Here is a 25,696-nt window from a genome sequence, read left to right on the forward strand (position 1 = left end):
AGCATGGTAATAGATTAAGTGCTGACCATTGTCATATACTCAGCATGTTTATTGAAGAAACTGGAGATTGAAATTAAGTAATTTGCCCAGGATCTCATACAGCCAATATGTGTCAGAGGAAGAATTTGAACCTTGATCTTGCTGACTCATGGGTAGGCCTTTGATCCCCTCACTGTCCTGCCTCTCATATTGAAACCCTAGGTGGTCAAAAACAGGTCCTAAATTTGTGTCTGCACTTCATCGTTCCCAGGGACTTTAAAGCAAAACAAATACAAATGTAAAAATCCTCATTATTGTAAGTTGGGTGAGAGGAAACAGAAAAAGGGTGCACCCTGATCCTAACATGGAAGGCATCCAGCAGAATGTATGCATGACAGGATATGAGCAGCAAAATTACAGGGCAAAAAAAAGAATTCTTCTGTCCTGCAACTAGGCAGAAGATTCGTGTTAAAGGCAGAGGAGCTGATTTTGAGAGCAACTGTGTGCCAGGGTGATAATGAATACATCATTATTATTACTTCTACAGAAGGAATTTGACCAAAGCAGTAAAGCCATTCCTCCTCTCTTACCTGGGAGGCCAGAGTGTCCCATCCCTTTAATGTGACCCAGACTCAAGGGTTCTCCTCTGCTGAGTATAGTCTAATCCATGTTAAGTGGTCTTTTTTTTTTTTTAATTGTGCTCTCTCTCTCTCTCTCTCTCTCTCTCTCTCTCTCTCTCTTTCTTCTTGCCCCCTCTCTCCTCCTTTCTTTCTCTCTTTCTCCCTTTCTCTCTCTTCTCCTCTTCCCTCTCCTCTCTCTCTGTCATCTCTCTTTTTCTCTCTAACTATTCCCTTCTATCTTCCTTTGTCCCTGCCTCTACTATTGCCTCTGTGGCCATTACAAATGTTCAAGCTGTTCTCCCTACTGCTCAAGTTGCCCTGGTGGTGAGGTAGTGGTAGTGGTTGTGTGGTAATGATAGTAGCAGTAGGGAGAGATAGTAACTGCCTGTCAAGGTCTCACAGTACCAAAGGAAAGAAGGCACAAACAAGATGTTGACCCATCCTTGACACAGACTTGCCTAGGAAGCCATGAACTCATGGCTTGCCCATGAAATTTCTTTAGTATAACATTCATTAAAATAGTCTGAATACAATAACTGCTCTCTCTCAAGTTACCAATGGTCTTGACAATGGTATTTTTTTTTTTGACATTTGACATTTGATAATGAATTGTCAAATCCAATGAGTTTTTCTCAATCCTCATTCTTCTTGACCTCTCTGCAGTGTCTGACACTGTCAGTCCCCTCTTCTTAATTCTCTTTTCTCTTTTGGTTTTCCCTACATTGCTCTCTTCTGGCTTTTCTCCTGTCGACCTTTTCCTTCTCTGTCTCTTTTGTTGGATCTACACCTAGGGGTCCCCACCCAAGGTTCTGTCCTAGGTCTTCTTCTCCCTCTATCCAATTTCATTTGTTGATCTCTTCAGGTCCCATGGATTCAATTATCTTAAATGCAGATGATTCTCAGATTTATTTGTCCAGCCTTAACCCCTTTCCTGATGTCTACTTTCACAACTTCAACTGCCATTAGACATCTTGAACTGAATGTCCTATAAACATCTTAAACTCAGTATATCCCAAACTGAACTTGTTATCTTTCCCACAAAATCTTTCTCTCTTCCTAACTTTCCTATTACCTTTGAGGTCTCCACTATCCTCCATTCACTTAGATTCACAACCATGGTATCCTTGACTTTTCATTTTTTCTTACTCCTTCATATTCAAACTATTGCAAGTCATGTTGATTCTGTGTTCACAATATCTCTCATATTTTCCTTTCCTCTGATGCTGACACTAGTCCAGGCCCTCATCATCTCTCACCTAAACCTGCTCTCCTGAATGGTTGGATCTTTTCATAACTCCACCAACAGTGAATTTGCATCCCAGTTTTCCCACATCCCCTCCAACATCTGACATTTTCCTTTTTTGTCATATTTGCCACTCTGATAGGGATGAGGTAGTACCTCAGGGATGTCTTAATTTGCATTTCTCTGATTAATAGTAATTTAGAGGGGCAACTAGGTGGCACAGTGGATAGAGCACTGGCCCTGGATTCAGGAGTACATGAGGTCAAATCCGGCCTCAGACACTTAACACGTACTAGCTGTGTGACCCTGAGCCAGTCACTTAACCCCAATTGCCTCACTAAAAAAATAAATAAATAAAATAAAATAGTAATTTAGAGCATCTTTTCATATGACTATAGATAGCTCTGATTTCTTTGTCTGAAAACTGCCTGTTCATATCCTTTGATTATCACTTGTGGAATGACTTGTAGTTTTACAAATTTGACTCAATTCTCTATGAATTTGAGAAATGAGGCCTTTATCAGTGATATGTCTTTTAAAAAAAACAATGAATGTTAAAAATTGTTTTTACATGTAATTGGGGGAAAATATTTGAGTACCTACTGGTTGGACTCCCTTCCTCAAATCTCTCCTCACTCCAGAATATCCTTCACTCAGATATCAAATTGATCTTACTAAAGCACAGGTCTCATCATGTCACCTTCCCCTCCTCCCCTACATTCAGTAAATTCTAGTGGCTTCCTATTGCCCTCAGGATCAAATATAAAATCCTCTCTTTGGCTTTTTTTTTGTTTGTTAGGTTGTTTTTTTGTTTGTTTGTTTGTTTGTTTTGTGAGGCAATTGGGGTTAAGTGACTTGCCCAGAGTCACACAGCTAGTAAGTGTGAAATGTCTGAGGCCGGTGCACTATCCACTGTGCCATCTAGCTGCCCCCTCTCTTTGGCTTTTAAAGCTCTTCATAACCTGGTCTCTTTCCTACAATTCCAGTCTTCCTACACTACTCACCACTACATTTTCCATGATCTAGTGACTGGCTTTCTTGAAATCAGGTGTTTTAGAATCACACAAACTAAGGCCAAGAGAGAGATTCATTAAATTGCTTAGGGTTACAAGTTAGTAAAGAATAAAGCAAGGATCTGAACCCACATTTAATGGCTCTCCATCCAGTACACTTCCCTCTGGAGTTCACGGGAGGGAACAATGCTTGTATTGTGCTAGCTGAGAGTCTATTCCAGCCAGGGATCCTGGTGCAGTGGATGTGATAAAACTGTAAAGTCTTAAGAAGATCAAAAAAGGACCCCTAACAAAAAATTCTTGCTTTTCAGCTTTGGGATATAGGTTTCCTTTACCCGTGTTCTCTGAGATGTATTGTGCCATATATTTACATAATTCCTTTTTTCTTAGTCACTCTTTCACAGTGGTTATTTACTAATACTAATCCTTTCATCACATCCCTTGGCAGCCCTTTGTAGGGCTAGTAAGTTAGACTGTTTTATCTTCATCTTCTAACTGGGAAAACAACGGCATAGAAGGGTTTATGTTAATAGTTTAGTAGTAGGATATGAAACTATGTCATTTCCCTTCCCCCACCCCCATTATTGTGATAGAATCACAGGATCCTCTATCCATCCTGGTCCATATATCTAGTCAGCCTTTGGAAAAAAGTATAGCTGGGGAATATCACTCATGCAAAACTACCCCTACCCCAACTTATGCCCTGTTCAGTATAAAAATGTATGAGTCAGAATTGATTAAAATAATCGATTTCCCTGACACTACCTCTGCGGAATCAGTGAGTCAAAAACATTAAAAACAGGTATGAAAAGGACTTAAGCAATTTGAAAGAAGTAAAAAAAAAACAATGGGTGAAATGAAATGATGATACACTGAAAGTGTTTTGGGATTAGATAAAGAAACTCAGTCAACATCCTGACTTAGACAGGTCTTGGATGAAATAGCATGCCATTTTGGAATCCAGGCATTTCGGTGTTTAACCAGCCCAGTGGTAGAAGCAATTCAAGCCAAGCCCCTGAGAGGGAATTGTTGGGAGTGGTGAAAAGAAGGCCTCTGTCTACTCCCCCATTTTACTAGAGAATAACTTTGTGAACTCTCCAGGTTAGAAAATATTTGACTTCCAATCAGTATCCTAGTAATGCCGCCATAATAGTAGTGGGTGATGGTAGTGTCTGTATTAGGAACTGAAGACAAATAATTCCATTGAGAAAATGAAGCCTCAGGACTCTTTTAGGATCCTAGAGAAAACCACATCATACCTAAGAAAATCTTCATGAGGACCTCATTAAGGGAGGAAAGATTTCTGGTATCTGGGACCTGGTCCCTTTACTACATATGCTTTCCAAAATGAGCCAACTTTCTCTTCAATTCTGAATATAGTTATGGAAGACTGTGCCTCTGAGGGATGTTTTGTACTAATTGTTCTTACTAGGACATCTTTTTTTTTTTTTTTTTGCGGGGCAATGAGGGCTAAGTGACTTGCCCAGGGCCACACAGCTTGTAAGTGTCAAGTATCTGAGGCTAGATTTGAACTCAGGTACTCCCGAATCCAGGGCCGGTGCTTTATCCACTGCGCCACCTTGCTGCCCCTTTACTAGGACATCTTAATAAATGCCCATTTCTAAAAGCTAATTAAATCTGGCTGACTAATTTGTATTAACTGATAATCAATGTGAGAGACACTCTGGTTGGGGCTTGTGAGAGATAATACCAAAAAAACACCCCCAACCTCTCAGGGTTACCCCTAAAACTCTGAAGGGGAGAAGCAGCAAGCTAAGCTCCCGGGGCTCAGTATGCCAATGCAAATGGAGGTTTGGGTTAGTAGAGCATATACTACAAAATGTATTTGTATGTACAAGTACTTTTATATTCCATTCTCCAAAATGTACTTATGTAGGTGGTCTTTCTCAATGTAAGTAGAGAAACTGAACAGAAAATCCATTAATTCCCTTTTTTTTTCTGATTTGTCCTTGAATTTCAGGTTTTTGTGGTTTTTTTAAAAAGTAGCTAATAACAATAGTTAGCATTTATTAAAATAGCTAGCATTATATAGTGCTTTGAGGTTTGCAAAATGCTTTACAAATATCTCATTTTATCCTAACAACAATCCTGGGAGGTGGGAGCTATTATCTCCATTTTATAGACGAGAAAACTGAAGTGAATAGAAGTTAAGTGACTTGCCCAGGGTCACACATTTGAACTCAGGTCTTCCAGACTCCAAGTCCAGTTCTCTAACCACTGTGCCCCTTAGGTATTTATTTGCTTTAAGGTTTGCATGATCTTGTTTGATCCTCAAAACAGCCCTGTGAACTAGGTGGCTTTATTGACACCTCCCATTTTATAGATAAAGAAAGGGAAGCAGCATGTTACAGGAGAAAGACCATTGACACTGGAGTCAAAGGGCTGGGCGTTAAATCTTGCATTTGATACTTTCTTTGATGAGACCTTGGGCAAGTCATTCAACATCTGTAGTTTTGTCTATGAAATGAAGGCATTGGACTAGATAGCTTCTGAGATTCTTTCTAGATCAATGATCCTATGAGATTGATGCCCAGAGAGGTTTGCCTAGTATACTATGGCTAGCATATATCAAGGGAGGGACTAAAACCCAGATGTTTCAAAGCTCTAACTATTACATCATTCTGCCCCTTATATGACATTTAACTGGAAATTGTATTGTGGCTGTATGGAAACATGTCATCACTACCAACAAAGAATATGGGCGTGCCTATCATTTCAGAGGAAAGTTAGGTGGCACAGTGGATAGAGGACCAGGCCTGGGGTACTTAAGACCCGAGTTCAAATCCAGCCTTAGACACTTAGTAACTGTGTGACCTTGAGTAAGTCACTTAACCCTGTTTGGCTCAGTTTCCTTACCTGTAAAATGAGCTGGAAAAGGAAATGGCAAACCACCCCAGTATCTTTACCAAGAAAACCCCAAATGGGGTCACAGAGAGTCTGAAAGACTGAACAACAACAATCATTTCAGAGATATGTAATTATTATTGTAAAGACTGTTTTGTATCTTTTTCTCTTAGAGATTATTAGGAGTTCTGGTCCCTTGACTAATTTATAGGGACTTTCTGGAATCAGTATTTTCATAATTCCAGGGCCTCTGCCCAATGTACTTATACAAGAAGAACATTTCTAATGCAAATTACTTGCTTCCTGGAGTGTTGAGGAAATTGAAAGAAGCAAATTAACTAGTTATTAAGTAGAAGACATTATGCCTCAGTAGGCTATAGATACATTTAAGTGTGGGGGATGTTAATAATTTACTATGTCACTATGATATAGTAAAGTTTGTGACCTGTTCCTCACCTTCCCTAGTCAACTGAATCAAGCCTTTCAGTGACAAAGTCTATATAGTCCCTACATATATCATCACCTTAGAACTGAAAGAGACCTCAGTGCTAATCTGATCCAGCTCTTTCATTTTGTAGATGGGGAAACCGAGGCCCATAACGGTTTAGTGACTTGTCCAAAGTCACACAGGAAGCAAGTGGCAGATTCAGGCAGGATTCAAACTCATTTCCACTAACTATAAATACTCAGCTTTTTTCCCTATTATACCAGTAAGCAGGAACTTTACTACTACATTGTGATCTGTACAATTCCTGTTCCCATGTTATTATTACACAGGCTGTACGCAGGGAGAGGAAGTTATGCCTATCTTTGTACTAATCTCAGCTTCTTGTTAGTCATTATCATTAGCAGTGTGACAGTTCATATATAAACACGCACTTTCTGTTTTGATCAATACAGTGATATCTGGGCTTATATTTGAACACATGCTATTGATAACAAATGAGCAGGTTTGGCTAAAAATGACTGACTATCCTGTCCATCCTATGTATTCATGAAGTAAAATTTTTAAGTGTGGCCCTATCTCTTTCTTTGAGATTCTGTCACTATTCCTAGGCTTGTGGCTGTCCTGGAAACTTTGCTGAGAAAGGGATGGAATGTTCTCATTGATTGCCTATCATAGAAGTATTCCTTAGCTCTCCCTCTAAGAATCTCAAGTTTCTTTCACAGAATCACAGATTTAGACCTGAAGGGGACATAGAGGCCATTTTACGGATAAGGAAACTGAGTTCTAGAGGTATTAAGTGACTTGCTCAAGGTCACACAACTTTTTAGGTCTTTCAGAATCTGTCTCCTTTCTACCTTTCAAGTTTTCTTATACCATTCACTCCTCACATAATCCATGATCCGGTCACTGTGGCTTCCTGGATGTTCCTTGCACAAGATGCTCCATCTCCAGACTCAGACATTTTCACTGGAATGCCCTCCCTCCTCACCTCTAACTTCTGGTTTCTCTGGCTTCCTTCAGAACCCAGCTAAAATCCCACTTCCAAGAAGCCTTTCCCAATCCCCTTCATGCTAATGCCTTTCCTCTGAGACTATTCTTGATTTTTCCTGAACATATCTTGTTTGCACAAGGTTGTCTGCACATTGTCTTCTCTGTGAGTTCCATGAGAACAGGGACTGACTTTTGCCTTAGTATTCCCAAAACTTAGCAGAGTGCCTTGTATACAGTAGGCACTTAATACATGTTTATTGTTTTGACTGACTCCAAATCCACTTTTAACAATACTGCGCTGCTTCTACACTCACCACGAATACCATTGTCTACTAGAGTTTTTCTTGGGCCCCTCACCTAGAAGTGCCTGCTCCTCTCCCAGATTACCTTGTATCTATTTTGTAGAGACCTCTATACACATTTTCTCCCCCTATTGGATATAAGTTCTTTGAAAGACAGGATTGTTTCACTTTGGTCAATGTATCCCAAATACTTAACACAGTGTTAACAGGCACTTAATAAAAGCTGTTGATCCCTTGGTCTATTTCCTGCTTCTGTTTTCCTAGCAGTCCATCAGTTCCATCAAAACGAGATTTTGCTTGATTGGACATACTTCAGTGTATCCTCAAAGGATTTCTTTCTTTTCTTCCTAATCATAGCTATTTATATGTACATGGTCAGTTCAACAGAGTTATAATTGCCCTGAAATTTGTTTCAGAACAAATAGGCATGTGACATTTAGGGACTTCATGCCTGGCCTCTCTTGCCCCTCTCCTTGCACAAAAACTTGTAAGTGGTGCTGATGAAACTTGATGGAATAGCTAGCTGCATCCCATGGCCAATAGTGGTGATTTAGGAGTCAGGAAGGACCTGGGTTCAAATCCTTCCTCTGCCACTATTTAAGTGATCCTGGTCAAGTCACAGTCTCTCAGCTTCATTTTCCATGTCTCTTTCTCTCTCTCTCTCTCTCTCTTTTGGTGGGACAATGAGGGTTAAGTGACTTGCCAAAGGTCACACAGCTAGTCTCAAGTGCTTGAGGTCGGATTTGAACTCAGGTCTTCCTGAATCCAGGGCCAGTGCTTTATCCACTGCACCACCTAGCTGCTCCTCAGCTTCATTTTCTCATCTGTAAAATGGAAGTAATAGCACCTCTCTTAAAGGGTTATTGTAAGGCTCAAATGAGATAATGCATGCAAAGAACTTTGAGGATCTTAAAACCTATACAAAGACTTGCTATTATTATTTAGTCTTATGTCTCTCAGTCAAACAGGGAGTTATTGCTTTATAGATTCGTTAACCACTGGAATTTGGTGTGCCCATTTGTACTGGCAATAAATTCTTGTCTGCCAACCTTGCAAAGGACATGCTTGGTTTGCTTTTCAATATCCTTGTCATTCATTGTATAGGTCACCTGAAAAGGATATCTGTTGCTCAAATATGGAGCAGATTATTTCCTGCTAAATGTGTAGGATGTAAATTCAATGCAATGCAATGAAACAAACATTTATTAAGTCTCTACTATTTGTAAAGCATTGTCTAGGTCCTGGATGGATCTCACAGGAAATGAGATTTGGCATCTTTGGTTCAGAACTGATATTTTAAAATTTTTTTGGAGGCAAGGTGAGCACAATGAGAAGGACCCAAGAGATGTGCTTGCCCCAGGAAAAGGGAATCTGAATGAAAACTCTGACCTTTAATGCATGTCAGTAAGGCTCTCTATGCATAAGGCATTCTGATAGCCATTCCGGTGCTCAAACCACCTGAGCCAATTCCATCTAAAATGAGAAAGTGTTCTCCCTGATGACTCTTGTAGGGGTGACCTACAGATTCGGGGCACAAGCTTTCTTTTCATGACCCTTGGCAGAAAGTTTCTCTTTCCCCCACTCCTCTTGCTCCACAACCTTTACAGAAATAAAAGCAAAAATCCTTTTTTCAAAAAACAAAAACAAACCTAGAGTGGACAGTCAGGGAAGTTGGGTCATGTGACTTCACCCATGAAGGGAACTCCTCCTGGTATGGAAAATCTCTCCAGCGATGCATATGGGCTACTCAACTGTCATTTATAACCTCAAAGAATTGAGTGGGTCTCTAAAAGATTAAGTTACTTGCCTAGTATACGTAAGAGACTGCACTTGAAGCTAGGTCTTCCTGATCTGAAGACCAGCTTGTTATCCACTTATGCCGGCCTGCCTTGAAACTAAAAATATGTAAGTTAAATTATTCTTATGGACAGCTAGGTGACTCAGTGGATAGAGTACTGAGCCTAGAATTAGGAAGACTCATCTTCCTGAATTCAAATCTCAGACACTTACTAGCTATGTCACCCTGGGTAAGTCACCGAACTGTTTGCTTCAGCCTCCGCATCTGTAAAATGAGTTCGAGAAGGAAAGGGCAAACCACTCCAGGATCTTTGCCAAGAAAACCCCAAATAGGGTCAGGGAGAATCAGACACAACTGAAATGACTGAGCAAAATGTTATTCTTTGGGGAGCAGCTAGGTGGCACAGTAGACAAGGTGACAAGGTACCAGCCCTGGAGTCAGGAGGACCTGAGTTCAAATCCAGGCTCAGACGCTTGACACTTACTAGCTGTGTGACCCTGGGCAAGTCACTTAACCTCAATTGCCTCACCAAAAAAAAAAATTATCCTTTGGGAAAAAAAGTAATTTCTGTAAAGGGCATGTCAATCTACTCTCTAATGACTCCACTTAGCATTTTCTAAAACAAAATACCTGTCCCTGGCCAACACTCCCTTAAATGTGAAGTTGTCCCCATTAGAATTTAAGCTCCTTGAGGGGCAAGACTGGCTTGCCTTTTGTATTTGTACATTCCTGCATTTACTATAGCACTTAGCACATAGTAGGTGCTTAATAAATGCTTCCCTTCCCCCCCCCATTTATTCATTCAATGAAGATATTTTTAAGGATGCATCAGATAATGAAGTGAATATTTTTTTGTTTTTGTTTTTGTTTTTTGCAGGGCAATGAGGGTTAAGTGACTTGCCCAGGGTCATGCAGCTAGTAAGTGTCAAGTGTCTGAGGCCAGATTTGAACTCAGGTACTCCTGAATCCAGGGCCGGTGCTTTACCACTGCGCCATCTAGCTGCCCCCAATGAAGTGAATTTTTAGAGGACGAATGTAAACTTACTGATCCCTGAGATCATTTTAGTGCATCCAAGAGGTCAAAACAATTTTCATAGTAGTACTGAAGTGTATAACTTTCTAATACAGTAAATATCAATGGATGTTACACTTAAACATGATTTTCCCAAGGTCCTCAATTTTTCAAAGTGTAAAAGGGTCCTGAGACAAAGAATTTCAGAACTGCTGTCTCCTTTAAAGAACTGTCCTAACCTAACCTCAAATAAAGTTTGATTTCCCTGCTCCTAGCAATTAGGGTTGAAAGATGTCCTTTTGATCTGATCCTACCTGACTTTTAATCATTAGAATCAGTATTAGGAAAGTAATAATTTTTTTTATTTATGACTTCCTGTATTTGCATCTTCTGAAATATGTCCACGCTAATAAATGACCTCTATTCTCTATCTTTTCCCAGGCAAACATGAAACAGCTGGTGCAAAGCTCTTGAAATCTTATCAGAAACTGAGGTTAGTATGGTAGAAAGGACAAGTTATCTTGGGACACTGAAGTACAAAAAAGTATATAGGGCATCGGAAAAGAACTTTTAAGCTTCTTGATTTCCAGATGTCAGAGTTTTGAAATCCAAATTCTTTATGCTAAGGTTTTTGAAAAAAAGATTCAAAACTAGATTCCTCTATGTTCTTATTGAAAATTCTATAGTAGACTTTTTTTAAAGCTAAGTATTTTCTTTGCATTAAATTTCTATGAATTTTAATGATCTGTAAAATGGGTGGGCAATGAGAGAAGGTTGGATTATAGATGGCTGAGGTTCCTTAAAGCTCTAACATTCCAAGAGCTTATCTATGGTACTATACAGAGTTGTCACTAGGCATTTTTGTGCCTAAGGCAAGCAACACACAATCAATAAATCATTTAGTAAGCATTTAAGTGCCACTATGTGTCACAAACACACCAATTGTCTCAGTTGACGGAAGGATGTTTAATTTCATTTTTAAACAATTTTACTATAATTTTCTATCATTTCTCATATCTGTGCAAATAAGTTTTAAATACAAGTAATTAAAAGCAGACATTATCATTTTAGCTTAGAAAAATGTTTCATCCTGCTATCTCTGTTATGTTCAAATATACTGTGTCAATTGATGAAGTTTGGTCCTTCGAGGAATATTTGAATTCTGGTCCACACAGAACCAAAACAACAGCACAGTAGTCATCTCTGTTTTCCCCTTTGTGCAAACGCTTGGAAACGTGGCTTACCTGAAGCTGGGAATTGGTCCCACTTCTTAATGCATTTGACTTGAGTCAAGCTTTACTGTAATTTTCCCATGAACAAAAATTGCTTGGCCTGGGCTCAGATTTCTCATCAGAAGCCTTTTCTATCTACATTTTCTTAGACTTATTTTAACAAGTGATTTCTGAGCATTTAATCCCTTCTCAATTGATGCTTTTTTGTAACTCCCCAAACTCCAAGGCCATTTTCTGAACGCTATCTCCTCAGCAAGAACACCCAGACTCAGAAAGCTAGTAATGGCCAAGTATGGCAGAGGGAAAAGAGCCCTGCTAGCAATTCCACTCTGTAGCCTTATAGCTGTATCTCAAGAGTCCTGATTGGTTCTAGATAATAGTCAAAGGTGTGAAATACTCACATACTGGAGGATGAAAAACTCCCTTTTTCTATAGAGATATTAATTATGATGAGCTATGGGATCTTGATATAGAATGAGGCTTTGGAGACTATAAAACTCAAAGAAAAGTAGAGAAAGCTGAGTTTTTTGTGATGTTCTGATAATATATTTTGACCTTTTCCCCATACCCCCCTCACCTTGATTCTGTATTCAGGTCCTTACTTCTGTGTATTTTCTTGACTGCAGCAAAATTTCCGTGGTTCCTCCCACTCCACCTCCTGTCAGTGAGAGCCATTGTGAATCCAACACAGGGGTAATGTATCTTTTTGTGCTATCTGCTTCTATGGGGAGAGATAGAGAAAGAGGAAGGGGAGGGAGGACGGTATCTCTGAGGGACTTAGAAAAGGGTTCTAATACATACTGGTCTTCATCAGAAGAACATGTAGCTCCTAAAGACATAGTTTAGAATGTTTCCAGATGCTGCTCTCTCGACAATTTAATCAAGGTGCCATTGTCTCAGTTTGTGTTAACTTTCTGATGTAACACTGCTTTTCCTCAAGTTTGGGCTTCTGCTAACCTCCCCAGGTCCCATGACTGACCAGTCCCATGACTTTTTTTACTGACCTATTCAGTCATGCTCTCTCCCTTTCATTTCAGACATTTGGTCACAGCTCTGTGTATCTGCTCTGTTTGATGTGTGCATCTGACTGTGTTGGTGTATATCTGAATGTCCATGGAACTTCTTTAGACCACATTGTAATCATCTGTAAAATGGGTTAGATTATATAATGGTCCAGGTCCCTTAAAGCTCTAACAATCTATGGTTTTAGTCACAGCTGTCACTAGTCATTTTTTTATGCGCAAAGTAAGCAGCACAAAATCAACCAATCAGTTAACAATGCTTACATGTCTGCTACATGCCAGACACTATGACTGAACTTTCAAGTCAGTTGGGGTTGGGGTGGAAAAACCCCAAGGACATCCCAAGGCTGTTGCTGGGGAGGAAGGCTATAGTGAGCCCTGGGAGAGTTCACCTGTGGAGGAAATACATCCATCAGTGGAAGAAGTGCATACCATCTGATGGCTTCTCAGTTAAACCCAGTTTAACTATTTATATTTCCTAACTAGGTGCTAAACTATGCTGCTTCTACCTTGCAGAAATACAATGCTGTCAGCACCTTTTAAATTTTGGCACCTTGGTACAAAGCTTCAGTTGTCCAATACTGCTTATAGCTATGGTCTTATAGATATATCAGTGCAGGAGTGTATGTGTCCTGTAACCATATGTGTTTGGGAATAGGAATATATGTCTATGGAAATGTCTGTACCTACCTATGTGTTGGTATGTTTGCAGAAAGCTATGTCTATGCATTTGGGTGTTAGTGGGCATATGAAATCTATATGTAGGTGGGCATAATAGAAAACATATGCATTCTGAAGGCTAATGCCACCCTAAATTCTGTTCTCTTCTTCCCTTAAGCTTTTAAATTCTCTTGGTGAACCTTTATGGGAAAATGATGTACTTTTTTTTGTACTTTCCCCCCCTTCCTTTACTATTCCTTTTCTGTGGGGAAGAAGCATTCAGAGACACCAACCTGGCTATCCAGGATCCCCCTGTGGCCTTTACCTTACAACACTGCTGTTTTACCTAGCCTTGAGAAGTTGGGGAGCGGAGGAGAAGGCAAGGTTCTAGGAGAGGGAGGATGGCATAACAAACCTACCCACAACTGGGTGGGGAACAATCTCTGGGCCAATAGAAAGTTGGCTCTTTTAGGACTCACTATTTATGCTGCTTGTTCTCTTTCTAAAGAATTGCCAAAGTCACCCTCTTCTAATGTAGGTAATATTAAGAGACTGTGGGGGCAGCTAGGTGGCGCAGTGGATAGAGCAATGGCCCTGGAGTCAGGAGTACCTGAGTTCAAATCCGACCTCAGACACTTAACACTTACTAGCTGTGTGACCCTGGGCAAGTCACTTAACCCCTATTGCCTCTCAAAAAAGAAAAAGAAAAAAAAGAGACTGTGGAGGGGGCATCTAGGTGGCAAAGTGGATAAAGCACTGGCCCTGGATTCAGGAGTACCTGAGTTCAAATCTGACCTCAGACACTTAACACTTACTAGCTGTGTGACCCTGGGCAAGTCACTTAACCCCTATTGCCTCTCAAAAAAGAAAAAGAAAAAAAAGAGACTGTGGAGGGGGCAGCTAGGTGGCAAAGTGGATAAAGCACTGGCCCTGGATTCAGGAGTACCTGAGTTCAAATTTGACCTCAGACACTTAACACTTACTAGCTGTGTGACCCTGGGCAAGTCACTTAACCCCCATTGCCCTGCAAAAAAAACCAAAAACAAACAAACAAAAATAGACTGTGGAGGAAAAGGTTCTTATATTTACTTCTGTAGAGCAATGTGCTAGTCTTCATCCAAACACACACACACACACACACACACACACACACACACACACCTCTGTGCTTTTAAGTTGGGGGTTTAGAGGCTTTAGGGCCAGACATAACTTTTACTCTCTCTGTTTTAATACAGGAACTTGGTCAGCTTAAAGGATTTAATAAATCGATGGAAAATTTGTTTTTGTCTCTTACCACACACATAAAAAGTAAGTGAATGCCCCTTGACTTGTTCGTAAATAGGCCCTAAACAAGATCACCAATCAATGACTATTTGGTAAGACATTGACAAACATTTATCAAATGCCTTCTTAGTACGTTCTTTGTGCAAGGTGATGAAAAAAAACCAACAACAACCAAACAAACAGAGTAGTCCCTCCACTCAAAAAGCTTACATTTTACTGAGTAGCAACATTCTGAACCACTCCCATAGGCCAATGCCTGCCACTTTGTGGAGCAGCCATTGGCACTTTCCCAATCAATCAATCGACAATCAAAACAAGCCCTTATTAAGTCCCTGCTATGTGCTGGAGATACAAAGCCAAAAATGAAGCAGCCCCTGCTCTCCAGGGGCTTACATATACCAAAGCTAGCTGCCAAGGGAAGCAGGGCTATGTATTCATTCATGCTCCATTTTACTTCTTAAGAAGTGCAGCAGGCTAGTCATCCTAACCAAAGTATTGGGTTGTTTTGTCTTCCTGCACCCCCAAAATCCCGCTCTAAACCAATATGATTCATTTAGATTCTCTGCTGCCCCACCCCTCCCAGCTCAAGATATTTTAACTGTCCTTCAATTCTATGGAGGTCTGAGGAAACTACCTGGCAGCAGATTCTATAGTTTATTTGGTTTTTGTGGGGGGTTATTTTAGACTGTTGCAAAGGCAAAACAAAACAAGAACTGCCCAATTAAATTTATGTGATACTGGAATACAAAAGTAGAAGTCTTCAGAGTTCTTGACTCAATATTTTGTTTGATTGTTCTCCATTGTTTCCCTAGACTCGCTTCCTCCTTAGCTCTGAAAAGTTGTTGCTTTTGGCAGTGCTTGCACAGGTTGCAAATTAGGAATGCTTGCCAAATTATCCCTAATATCTCACTACCTTCTGAGCCAGTCTCTTTTTTTTCCTGCCCATTTATCTTAAAATGTAAACCTCCCTGAGCATCACCTGTATGTAGGGATATGCTGGTAAATGTTTAATAACTGGCTCTTGGGGAAAATAAAAGATGTGCCCACGACATACCTTGAACATTTTCTCCATCACGCTCTTAGGTCTAGACAATCAACAGACAGCAAATGGAGCCCTGATTTGTAGCACTTGCTGATTTCTGAGGTGTAGATGTTCCCAGTGGGAATTTAACAGGTGGTCTGTATCTTTTGCTTTCTCTGAGAGTGAGCCCAGACTAGGTGCTTAGAGCTCATGTTTACCTGGTCAGAGGCTTTGTGTTTCTTAGGTCCTCCTTCTGTGTGTTTGTATGTGGCCTCTTTAGTAACCTGTTTTCTACTGCTTCACATGGAGCCTTCCAGAGTAATAGTTCATATCTAGGCTCTGCGATCATCTTTAATTAGCCAGTTTCCTTCCTTACAATCCATGCTTCATCTGGTTCACAACCACAATATGGTATCATGAAAAGGGCACAGTCTCCAAAGACAGGACCTGGGTTCAAACATTGTTTCTGATGCTTACCAGCTGTGTGGCCATGGGAAAGAAACTCAAGTTCCATGCATTTCAATTTTCTCATCTTTTAAGGAAGGAAGGAAGGAAGGAAAGAAAGAAAGAAAGAAAGAAAGAAAGAAAGAAAGAAAGAAAGAAAGAAAGAAAGAAAGAAAGAAAGAAAGAAAGAAAGAAAGAAAGAAAGAAAGAAAGAAAGAAAGAAAGAAAGAAAGAAAGCAGGAAGGAAGGAAGGAAGGAAGGAAGGAAGGAAGGAAGGAAGGAAGGAAGGAAGGAAGGAAGGAAGGAAGGAAGGAAGGAAGGAAGGAAGGAAGGAAGGAAGGAAGGAAGGAAGGAAGGAAAGGGAGGGGGAGAGAGAGAGGGAGAGAGAGAGAGAGAGAAAGGGAGTTGGACTAGATGACTTTTTTATCTCTTGATCCAGAATCTTATACTGCCCCTTCTAGTGACGTACAGCTTCCCTACACAGCCCACATTGAGCATTTCAGTAAAACCAGCCCCCCTGTGGTCCTGCTACTCATCCTGAGCAGTAGAAACACATACACACACACAAAGAGGCAGAGGGATCTTTTCTTATGATTTTTCACAAGCACATGTAAACGGATATCCTCAAATATGCAGGTATATACACATATGCTTACACATAGAAACATATTTTAAACTCCAAACCTGATCCAGAGGCAGCATGGTAGAACGGAAGAAGCATTATACTTGAAGCTCTTGAAAGGTAGCAAGGTGGTGTAGTGAATGGAGAGCTGGGCTGGGCATCAGGAAGACCTGTGTTCAAATCTACCTCTGCTGCTTATTACCTAAATGATCAGTGACTTTACATATTGGGATGTCAGTTTCCTCATCTGTAAAGTGAGAGGGTTTGATTACATTGGGATTTTTATGTCATGTACCCCTTTGACAGTCTGGTAAAGCCAATGGACCCCATTTCAGAATAATGTTTTTAAATGCTTAAAATATATAGGATTACAGGGGCAGCTAGGTGGCGCAGTGGATAGAGCAACGACCCTGGAGTCAGGAGTACCTGAGTTCAAATCCGGCCTCAGACACTTAACACTTACTAGCTGTGTGACCCTGGGCAAGTCACTTAACCCCAATTGCCTCACCAAAAAAACCCCCAACAATTTTGATGCCTATATTTCAATACAATGGGCTTCCTTTGTAATCATATATATATATATATATTTTTTTTTAGTGAGGCAATTGGGGTTAAGTGACTTGCCCAGGGTCACACAGCTAGTAAGTATTAAGTGTCTGAGGTCGGATTTGAACTCAGGTCCTCCTGACTCCAGGGCCGGTGCTCTATCCACTGCACCACCTAGCTGCCCCCCAAAATATATATTTTTTAAAAACCTCAAACAACTAAATTCAAGAATCCCACATTAAGAAATCCTGAATTAGGGGACAGCCAGGTGGTGAAGTGGATAGAGCAACAGCCCTGGAGTCAGGAGTATCTGAGTTCAAATCCAGCCTCAGACACTTAACACTTACTAGCTGTGTGACCCTGGGCAAGTCACTTAACCCCAATTGCCTCACTAAAAAAAAATTTTTTTTTAAATCCTGGATTAGATGAACTCTTTCTAAAGTCTCTTCTGGCTCTAAATCTATGAGTCACAGAACCTGAATTCAAATCCCAGATCTGCTGCTGTGTGACCTAAGACAAGTCATTTCCAATCTCTTACTTTTCTTCTCTGTAAAATGAGGGGACTAGACTGGATGACCTTTGTGACACCTTCCATCTTTGATCAAAGATCCCTATACGCTCACTGTGTATGCATGCATACTCATATATACACACATGCATACATATAAACACATCTGTACATATATGTATAAGCATATGTATATATACAATACACACACATATATATTTATAATATTCCCTATATTTAAAAATCCTTAAATTGAGAATGCAGTGGGGGTCAGGGCCAATCCCTTAGAAGAGCTCCAAGAGACTCAGTAGTATTTTATTCAACATCATAAAGGGTTTGGTAACAGAAACTTGGACTACTGTCAATCCCTTACTAGTTAAACAATGTGGTTGTAGTCGATGATCTCCCAGGGCCCTTCCAGGTCTAAATCTGAGGGTTTGAAGCTAGGAGCCTCTGTTTAGGAATGATTTAGGTTGCTGTGTCCTCAGTCTAGCAGGGTTCACAGAAGGGAAAGGAAGAAGGAACCAAAGAGAAAATGTTTTCCAGGCTCCAAGGGTGCTTTTGTGTCTAAGACATTCACTGTAGAGCTGGGGATATTTATTGTTGCTCTCAATAGGAGCAATTCATAGACATTCCCTGGCCCTATCCTTGCATTAGCTGTATGACTTTGAGAAATTCAGGTCCTGCTTTAGACTGCAGTTTTCCCATATGTACAAATGATGGAATTGGACTATGTGACCTCTCAGCTTCCTTTCAGTTCTAAAATCTCATTGTGCCTGGGTTAGTCTGTGGTCTAAAAGGCAATGACTAATTCACATTCACAGAAAGGCACTGAGGATTCCCAAGAGTCCCTGCGTTGAAACTTAATTAGCTATCTAATGGGGGGGAGGGGGGTAGAATCATAGGATCTTAGATTTAGTGGTGGAATGGACTCTAAAGATAATGAAGGGGGCAGCTAGGTGGTGCAGTGGATAAAGCACCAGTCCTAGATTCAGGAGGATCTGAGTTCAAATCCAGCCTCAGACACTTGATACTTACTAGCTGTGTGACCCTGGGCAAGTCACTTAACCCTCATTGCCCCAGAGAGAGAGAAAGAGAGAGAGAGAGAGAGAGAGAATCAAGTCTACCTCTCTTCATTTTAGAGAGAAAGAAACTGAGGCACAAAGAAGATTATGCAAATAGAAAGTGTCCGAAGGGGGAACTTGAACCTGTCTTTTTAACTCTAGGTCCAGCACTTGATCCACTACTCCATGCACCTCTGTGCTTCCCTCCTTCTCTGTAAAGTGGGGTAATAATCTTTATGTTACCTACCTTTAAGGAAATTGAAGATGAGTTATTTGGGGTAGGGAGAATGCATTTATCCATTTGGTCAGGGGCCAATTTGTCATTGTTCAGCCTTTCTATATTTTCTTTTTCTTTCTTTTTTTTTTTTTTAGTGAGGCAATTGGGGTTAAGTGACTTGCCCAGGGTCACACAGCTAGTAAGTGTTAAAGTGTCTGAGGCCAGATTTGAACTCAGGTACTCTTGACTCCGGGGCTGGTGCTCTATCCACTGCGCCACCTAGCTGCCCCCTTTCTATATTTTCTAGTCGGCTTCTTTTCTTCTTTGGTGCTAATAGTTTTCCAGTAGTGTTAGAGGGAGCAGGTATAACTTTTGTTTTGGTGCAGGTGGAAGTATACAGATGTGGTGGAAAGACAAAGAGGGGAATGATGGGGCTGGAAGGAAAGAGGAGAAGGGGACTCCTTGGAATACTCCAGTGGAGTTGGGTGCATCCATCAGAGGGCAGTGTCCTCTCACTGAAGGGAAGCGTGACCCACTTTGGTAAAGCCCCATGACCACTAAGGCTTTTTCAGAGCAACTTGGCACCATCACCTAAAGGTCTCTGTGATCTTTCCAGTTCCAAGCACTTTTGACTCTAATATTTCTTGAATAAACGGATTATCTAGATTTTTGTGTTGTTGTTGTTGTTTTAATAGTGGTAAATCTCCAGGAGAATTTCCATTTGAGTACCCTTCTGGAAAAGGGGAAGGGGAATAGCATGGAAAAGTCCTTCAGAAACAGTCTGCTCTTCCCTCTCCTCATTCTCCTTCCTACCTACTGATAGATAGATCAGATTGTGGACAGACTGTGGCTGTGAGCCAAATTTGTTGTAGCCATCGGTTGCTCTGAGGAACTCTCTAATGATAGCAGTTGAAGATAAGTGGAGAGAGTTTCTTCACCTGGGAGTTACCTATACTTAATCCAGGCCTGGTCCCTCTCAGTTATCTTCTCCTTCTCCCTCACCATTGTTTATGGAGGCTTTTTCCTTCAGATGGAATTGATGTTAAAAACCAGAGGATTAAGGGTTGGACCAAACAACTGGATTGGAGACAGTATTGGACCAGGGATTAGAAATGAAAGTTCTGGGGCAGCTAGGTGGCACAGTGGCTAAAGCACTGGCCCTGTATTCAGGAGGACCTGAGTTCAAATCCAGCCTCAGACTTACTAGCTGTGTGACCATGTGACCCTCATTGCCCCACCCCCCCTCCCCCCAAAAAAGAAAAGAAATGAAAGTTCCTCAAATCCTTCCCATCTCAAATTGAAAGTCACCCTAAGACAAAACCAATGCCTAACTGGTACTTGGGGTTGGGGTGTAGGGGAAGAGCCAGGAGGTACTAATGGATAAGGAAAATGTTGAAATGGCTTACTGGGGCTTGTGACAGGGTGCCTTTCCCTTGATAGGATAGACTGTTATTTGCTAGTCCTATCTGAATCACAGAAAAGGTATTCATTAAATATTCTTTCTTTCTTTCTTCCTTCCTTCCTTCCTTCCTTCCTTCCTTTTTTTTTTTTTTGTGGACAATGAGGGTCACACAGGGTCACACAGCTAGTAAGTGTCAAGTGTCTGAGGCTGAATTTGAACTCAGGTCCTCCTGAATCCAGGGCCAGTTCTTTATCCACTGCACCACCTAGCTGCCCCCATATTCATTAAATATTAAGTGAATTGGTATTTAGTCAAATGTTATATGAATGATTATGAAGGTAGGTGGACAGGCTAGATGATCATTTAAGGTCTCCTTTAAGACCCCAGTTGACAATAAAATAACAACAGTCAATATTTATATTGTGCTTTAAGGTTTACCAAGCATTTAACACACATTAGCTAATTTAATTCTCCCAACTACTCTGAGGGTAATGCAGATTTTGGGGGGAGGTGGGGAGAAGGGGTAGGAGGGTGGGGATCTGTGATTTCTTTGTAGATCAACAAACCCATCAATAGTTAGTATTTTCAGAGGGCAGCCTAAAGCATGGAGAGGATAAATGACTTGCCCATGGTCATAAAGCTAATATTGTGATAGGCAGGACTAGAACCAAGGTCTTCTTGACTCCAGGAAATGTCTTCTATCCACTATGCCATGTTACCTCTCTTAGTAAGGGTATTATTATCCCCATTTTATAGATGAAGAAACAGAGGCTTACTGAGACTGGCTAAAAAACTGACTTACAGTCACATAGCTTGTAAGTTTCAGAGGTGGGTGAAGCAGGGACAGCATGGAAACAAAGAAATAACTTTTTTAAAAGAAGGAAAACTTTTTCCTCTCTATTAAACACTGTTCACTCTCTTCCCTTTTGTTTCAGGCAGTTACTAACTAACAGATCATAGACTGTGACTCAGAATTTGTCATAAGGATACCTCCAATCAAATTTAGTACTCTCTAATTTAAAAATCACTTATAATATTATTTATTTATAATAATTTTGCAAGGAACTTCTCGAAAAGACTGATTATTTGTTAGACTGCCAATTTTTAATTTGAATAAGCACAGAAGGGTAGTGTTTAACCAGAGAGAAATATTTCTCTCCAACTCTGGCACGGATAGCCATTTTCCAGCTTCAGAGCAGTACAAGGCAGATTCAAATTTTTTCACGAATTCTATCACTTCCTGATCTTTGCAAAGGGGAGCATAATCTATGTTCAATACCTGATGGTTTGTCATTAATTCTCTTGCCTGCTTACTATAGGTGTCTCCCCCCCCCCCATTCTTTCCTGGGTCCTCTCCCCTGTTTATACTCTCCCAGTGACTTCATCAGCTTTCCCAAGGTTCAGTTATCTCTCCACAGATAACTCCCAAACCTGTACAGCCCTTACCTCATTCTTGAATTCCAGTTACTCACTGCCAAATACCTGATGGACATCTCCCTCTGGATGTCCCATCAGCAGTTCAAATTTAACATGCCCAAAATGGAACTCATTTTCTACCCTCTCCCCCAAACTTATTCTTTCTCTAAACTTCCAGTACGCAACCTTGGGGGCATCTTTAACTCTTCTTTGTCCTTTGTCTTCTTCCATAAAAAAGAAAAAAAATTGCAATCATGTGTCTTGTCTACCTCTATAATGTTTCTCAGATCAGTAACCTTCTCATCACTCACTGCCACTTTCTTGGTTCAAGCCTCCATTATCTATTTCTTGGACTATTGCAACAGCTTCTTCCACACAGTTGCCAAATTGATATTCTTAAAACACAGAGAGGCAGTGTTGTACAGTGGATAGAGAGCTATTCTCAGAACCAGGAAGACCTGAATTTAAGTACTGCTCCTGATTCTGATTGGTTACATAACCCTGGGTTTTGACCATTTGACCTCTTAGTGCCCCTAGATCTATGCAGGAAAAGGAATTTCCATTATCTCTACATTACATAGCCTGCCTCTTTGTCTTTGCCCAGGCTGTCCTCCATACCTAGCCTGCCCTCACCTCTGTCTCTCAGGCACAATCCCTACCTTGCTTCAAGGCTCAGGTCATAAGTAACCTCCTAACCAAAAATTTTCCAGACTTCCCATTTGTATATATTTTTTTCTCTCCCTCTCTCCCTCTCCCCCTCTCCCCCTCTCCGTCTGTCTCTGTTCTTCCCTTCTCTGTTTCTCTGTCTCCCTGTCCCTCTCTATTTCTGTCTTTCTCTGTTTCTCATTCTGTCTCTGTCTCTTTTTCTTTCTTGGTCTCTGTCTCTGTCTATCTCTGTCTCTTTCTGTCTCTACCTCTGTCTCTGTGTGTGTGTCTCCCTCTTCTAACTATCTTATATTGACTTCTTTGAGTTTCTCACCACCCCCACCCAGTGGTGTCACCTCCTGGAGCGTGAAGATAGGAGGGGCTATTTGGTTTTTCTTGGTATGACCACACTTAGCACAGTGCCTTGGGCATAGTAGTTGCTTAAGACATGTTGCAGAGCCTCATAGTGGATGGATCAGCCTTCTGCTTTCTTTGCTTTGGCCCAAGTACATCCTATTCTTTACTGGGTTGGGTTGCAAGAAAACCTAGAGAACAGGTACCTAGATTGTCCTCTCCTTGCATTTTTTTTTTATAGAAATCTCCAAGTCCCAGAATGACATGACTTCTGACAAACATCTTCTAACAACCAATTACAGGGAGGGTATGGACCGGAAGGAGAGAAGGAGCCAGTCTGACACTGCCATCAACTTGACAACCAGGGTACAAGCAAATAACCAACCCAACTCAAGCTGGGGTCCCATGGGCTACCCAGAGAACTTAGTTTTCTTAGGGATTGGTGTAGACGCTGGGGCAGCTAGGTGGCACAGTGGATAGAGCATCAGCCCTAGAGTCAGGAAGACTCCTCTTCCTGAGTTCAAATTTGGCCTCAGACACTTACTAGCTGTGTAACCCTGGGCAAGTCACTTAATCCTGCTGGCCACAGTTTCCTCATCTGTAAAATGAGCTGGAGAAGGAAATGGCAAACCACTCCAGTATCTTGGCCAAGAAAAAATGGGGTCACAAAGAATCAAACACAATTGAAAAATGACTGAACAACAAGAGTGGTCTCCTTTGGCAGTCTGGTGAAGCCTAATTGCTTACATTCATAACTAGAAGAAATGCTGAATTATTCAGCTAGAGGCCAGAATGATATAAAAATATCATTCTCCCATTCAAGTCCACAGACCCCCTGAAACCTACCTATGAATTCCAGTTTAAGAACCCCCAGGATGGGGGCAGCTAGGTGGCGCAGTGGATAAAGCACTGACTGTCCTCAGACACTTAACACACTTACTAGCTGTGTGACCCTGGGCAAGTCACTTAACCCTCATTGCCCTGCAACAAACAAACAAACAAAGAACCCCCAGGGGAGAATGGTAACTGAGCATGCTCCATGTGATGGCCTTGATACGTCAATTAGATCTCATATACGATGATATAAGAGTTGTTATTTCCTTCAATGACCTTCCATCTCATTTTGGCTTTGATTTTTTTTTTTTATGGCAAAACTAAGTGAACTGAAAAAATAATGAAAAGTTCTTATTTGGAGAAGGCTGAGAAATTAAAGATCGAAATTCAGAGTGGATTTAGAAGCCAGGTAGGAAAAAAAGGAAAGAAGGCAATGATTGAATGTTGAAGCCATGTGCTCTCCGTATTGCCCTTTGGGAATGCCAGTGACCTGAGTTAGAATTCTGCCTCGAATATTTATTAGCTATGTGACCCCAGCCAAGTGACTTAACTTCAATGAGCCTTAGATTACTCATCTATAAACTGCGGGTAATGACAGTACCTACTTCATAGAGTTCTTTTGAGGATTAAGTGAGATAATGAGACAAACTTTAAAGTGCTATATTAATATGAACAGACATTCTCATCCTCATCATTACCACAGTGATTTCATTTTTAGAAAGCCTTAACAATGCAAAACAAATTTTATAGGATGCCAAAGTCAGAAGGGAAATGAAAGACCGTGTAGTCCAACCTATAGATGAACAAAATTACCCTCTGCAGCACAGCAGAGATATGTCATGGGATCTTTGCTTGAAGGGTTTTAGGGATGGGGAGCCCTCTACCACTCTGGGTGCCTCATTCTACTTTAGGACAGCTCTAATTGTTAGGAATTTGTTCCTCCTAACTCTTCCTCTCTGCCACTTAGAACCACTGTTTCTCATTCTGCCATCTGGGGCCAAATACAACAACTAATCCACGGCCATTTGAGTACTGGAAACCTACCAAGATCTCCTCCCCAACCGAGTCTTCTCTTCTCCAGGCTAAACATCCCAAAGTTCTTCAGTGCAAATAAGGATTGATTCACATTTGCCTTTGTCTCTGGCTAAAGCAGTAAAGAGCACAGGAGAACACTGATGATACAGCCTGGTGCTCATGCCAGACTGTTGGAGAGACAGACTCTCCTGGCAACTAAACCAAAAGAACTATCTCATCCAAACCCACCTTTCAGAGAAAGCAAAAAGTTCAACCCTCTCCCAGGGTTTTATGGCTCAAAGTTTGCCAAGAAGAAAAAAAAAACAGGACAAAACAACTCAACCTCAACTTTTTAATGGGTCACTAGTTGCTTCCCTCCAATGAGGCAACCAAACCTTGAAAGTGGATGCCATGGTGATACTTCGGATGGGAGATACAATGAAGAGTTTTGCATATAGGTGGTTTTCTAGTCTTATTTGACTAAACCAAAGTGAAAATAACTCCCTGCTCCTGTCCTTTGAGCCAAAGGAGGCCAGACAAAGGAGGACAATTTCAAATAATGAGGTGCAGTGAAGCAAAACTTGCTCTCTGTGGCCTGAGCAACTCTCCTTGTGGAAGAGGTTACTGTTAAATTTTTTGAGGAAACTCAATGTGCATGCTTCAAGAAGCAGATACTAAGATAAAAACCAACATTTAGTTATCACTTTAAGTGCTTTAAAGGCCTAAGTCTTATAACAACCCTGGAATATAGGTACTATATGCATTATTTTCATTTCCATTTTATAGACGAGAAAGCTGAGGCTAAGGGAGGTTAAGTGACTTGCATGGGATCATGAAGCTAAAGAGTGTCAAGGGTGGGATGAACCTTGGCCTTCTTGATATCAAGTCTGGAATTCTGTCCACACTATGATGGACTACCTTTCTCCTACACAAATAAATTCTTGCAATTCAGAAGGTGAAAAGGGTCTGTATGGTAGAATTTAGATGGACATCCTAAATATTGACAAATCCCAGCCCATGTATCTCTAAACATTTGTTATGATAATATAAAAGGGGGCAGCTAGGTGGTGCAGGGAATAAAGCACAGGCCCTGGATTCAGGAGGACCTGAGTTCAAATCTGGCCTCAGACACTTGACACTT

The 25,696-nt window shown here is 40.9% G+C and overlaps 1 protein-coding gene across 1 annotated transcript in view; it reads left to right on the forward strand.

The window, feature by feature from the left end:
- Positions 1 to 25,696, forward strand: part of SYTL3 (synaptotagmin like 3) — a 95,616-nt gene that overhangs the window by 41,621 nt on the left and 28,299 nt on the right. Inside the window, exons 5-8 of the mRNA XM_044003508.1 lie at positions 10,712 to 10,763; positions 12,129 to 12,195; positions 14,420 to 14,492; positions 22,949 to 23,073. Coding sequence (XP_043859443.1) covers positions 10,712 to 10,763; positions 12,129 to 12,195; positions 14,420 to 14,492; positions 22,949 to 23,073 — 317 coding nt within the window. The remainder of the gene's footprint in view (positions 1 to 10,711; positions 10,764 to 12,128; positions 12,196 to 14,419; positions 14,493 to 22,948; positions 23,074 to 25,696) is intronic.

The sequence above is a fragment of the Dromiciops gliroides genome, chromosome 4 (assembly GCF_019393635.1).
Source record: "Dromiciops gliroides isolate mDroGli1 chromosome 4, mDroGli1.pri, whole genome shotgun sequence".
NCBI classification, from domain to species: domain Eukaryota; kingdom Metazoa; phylum Chordata; class Mammalia; order Microbiotheria; family Microbiotheriidae; genus Dromiciops; species Dromiciops gliroides.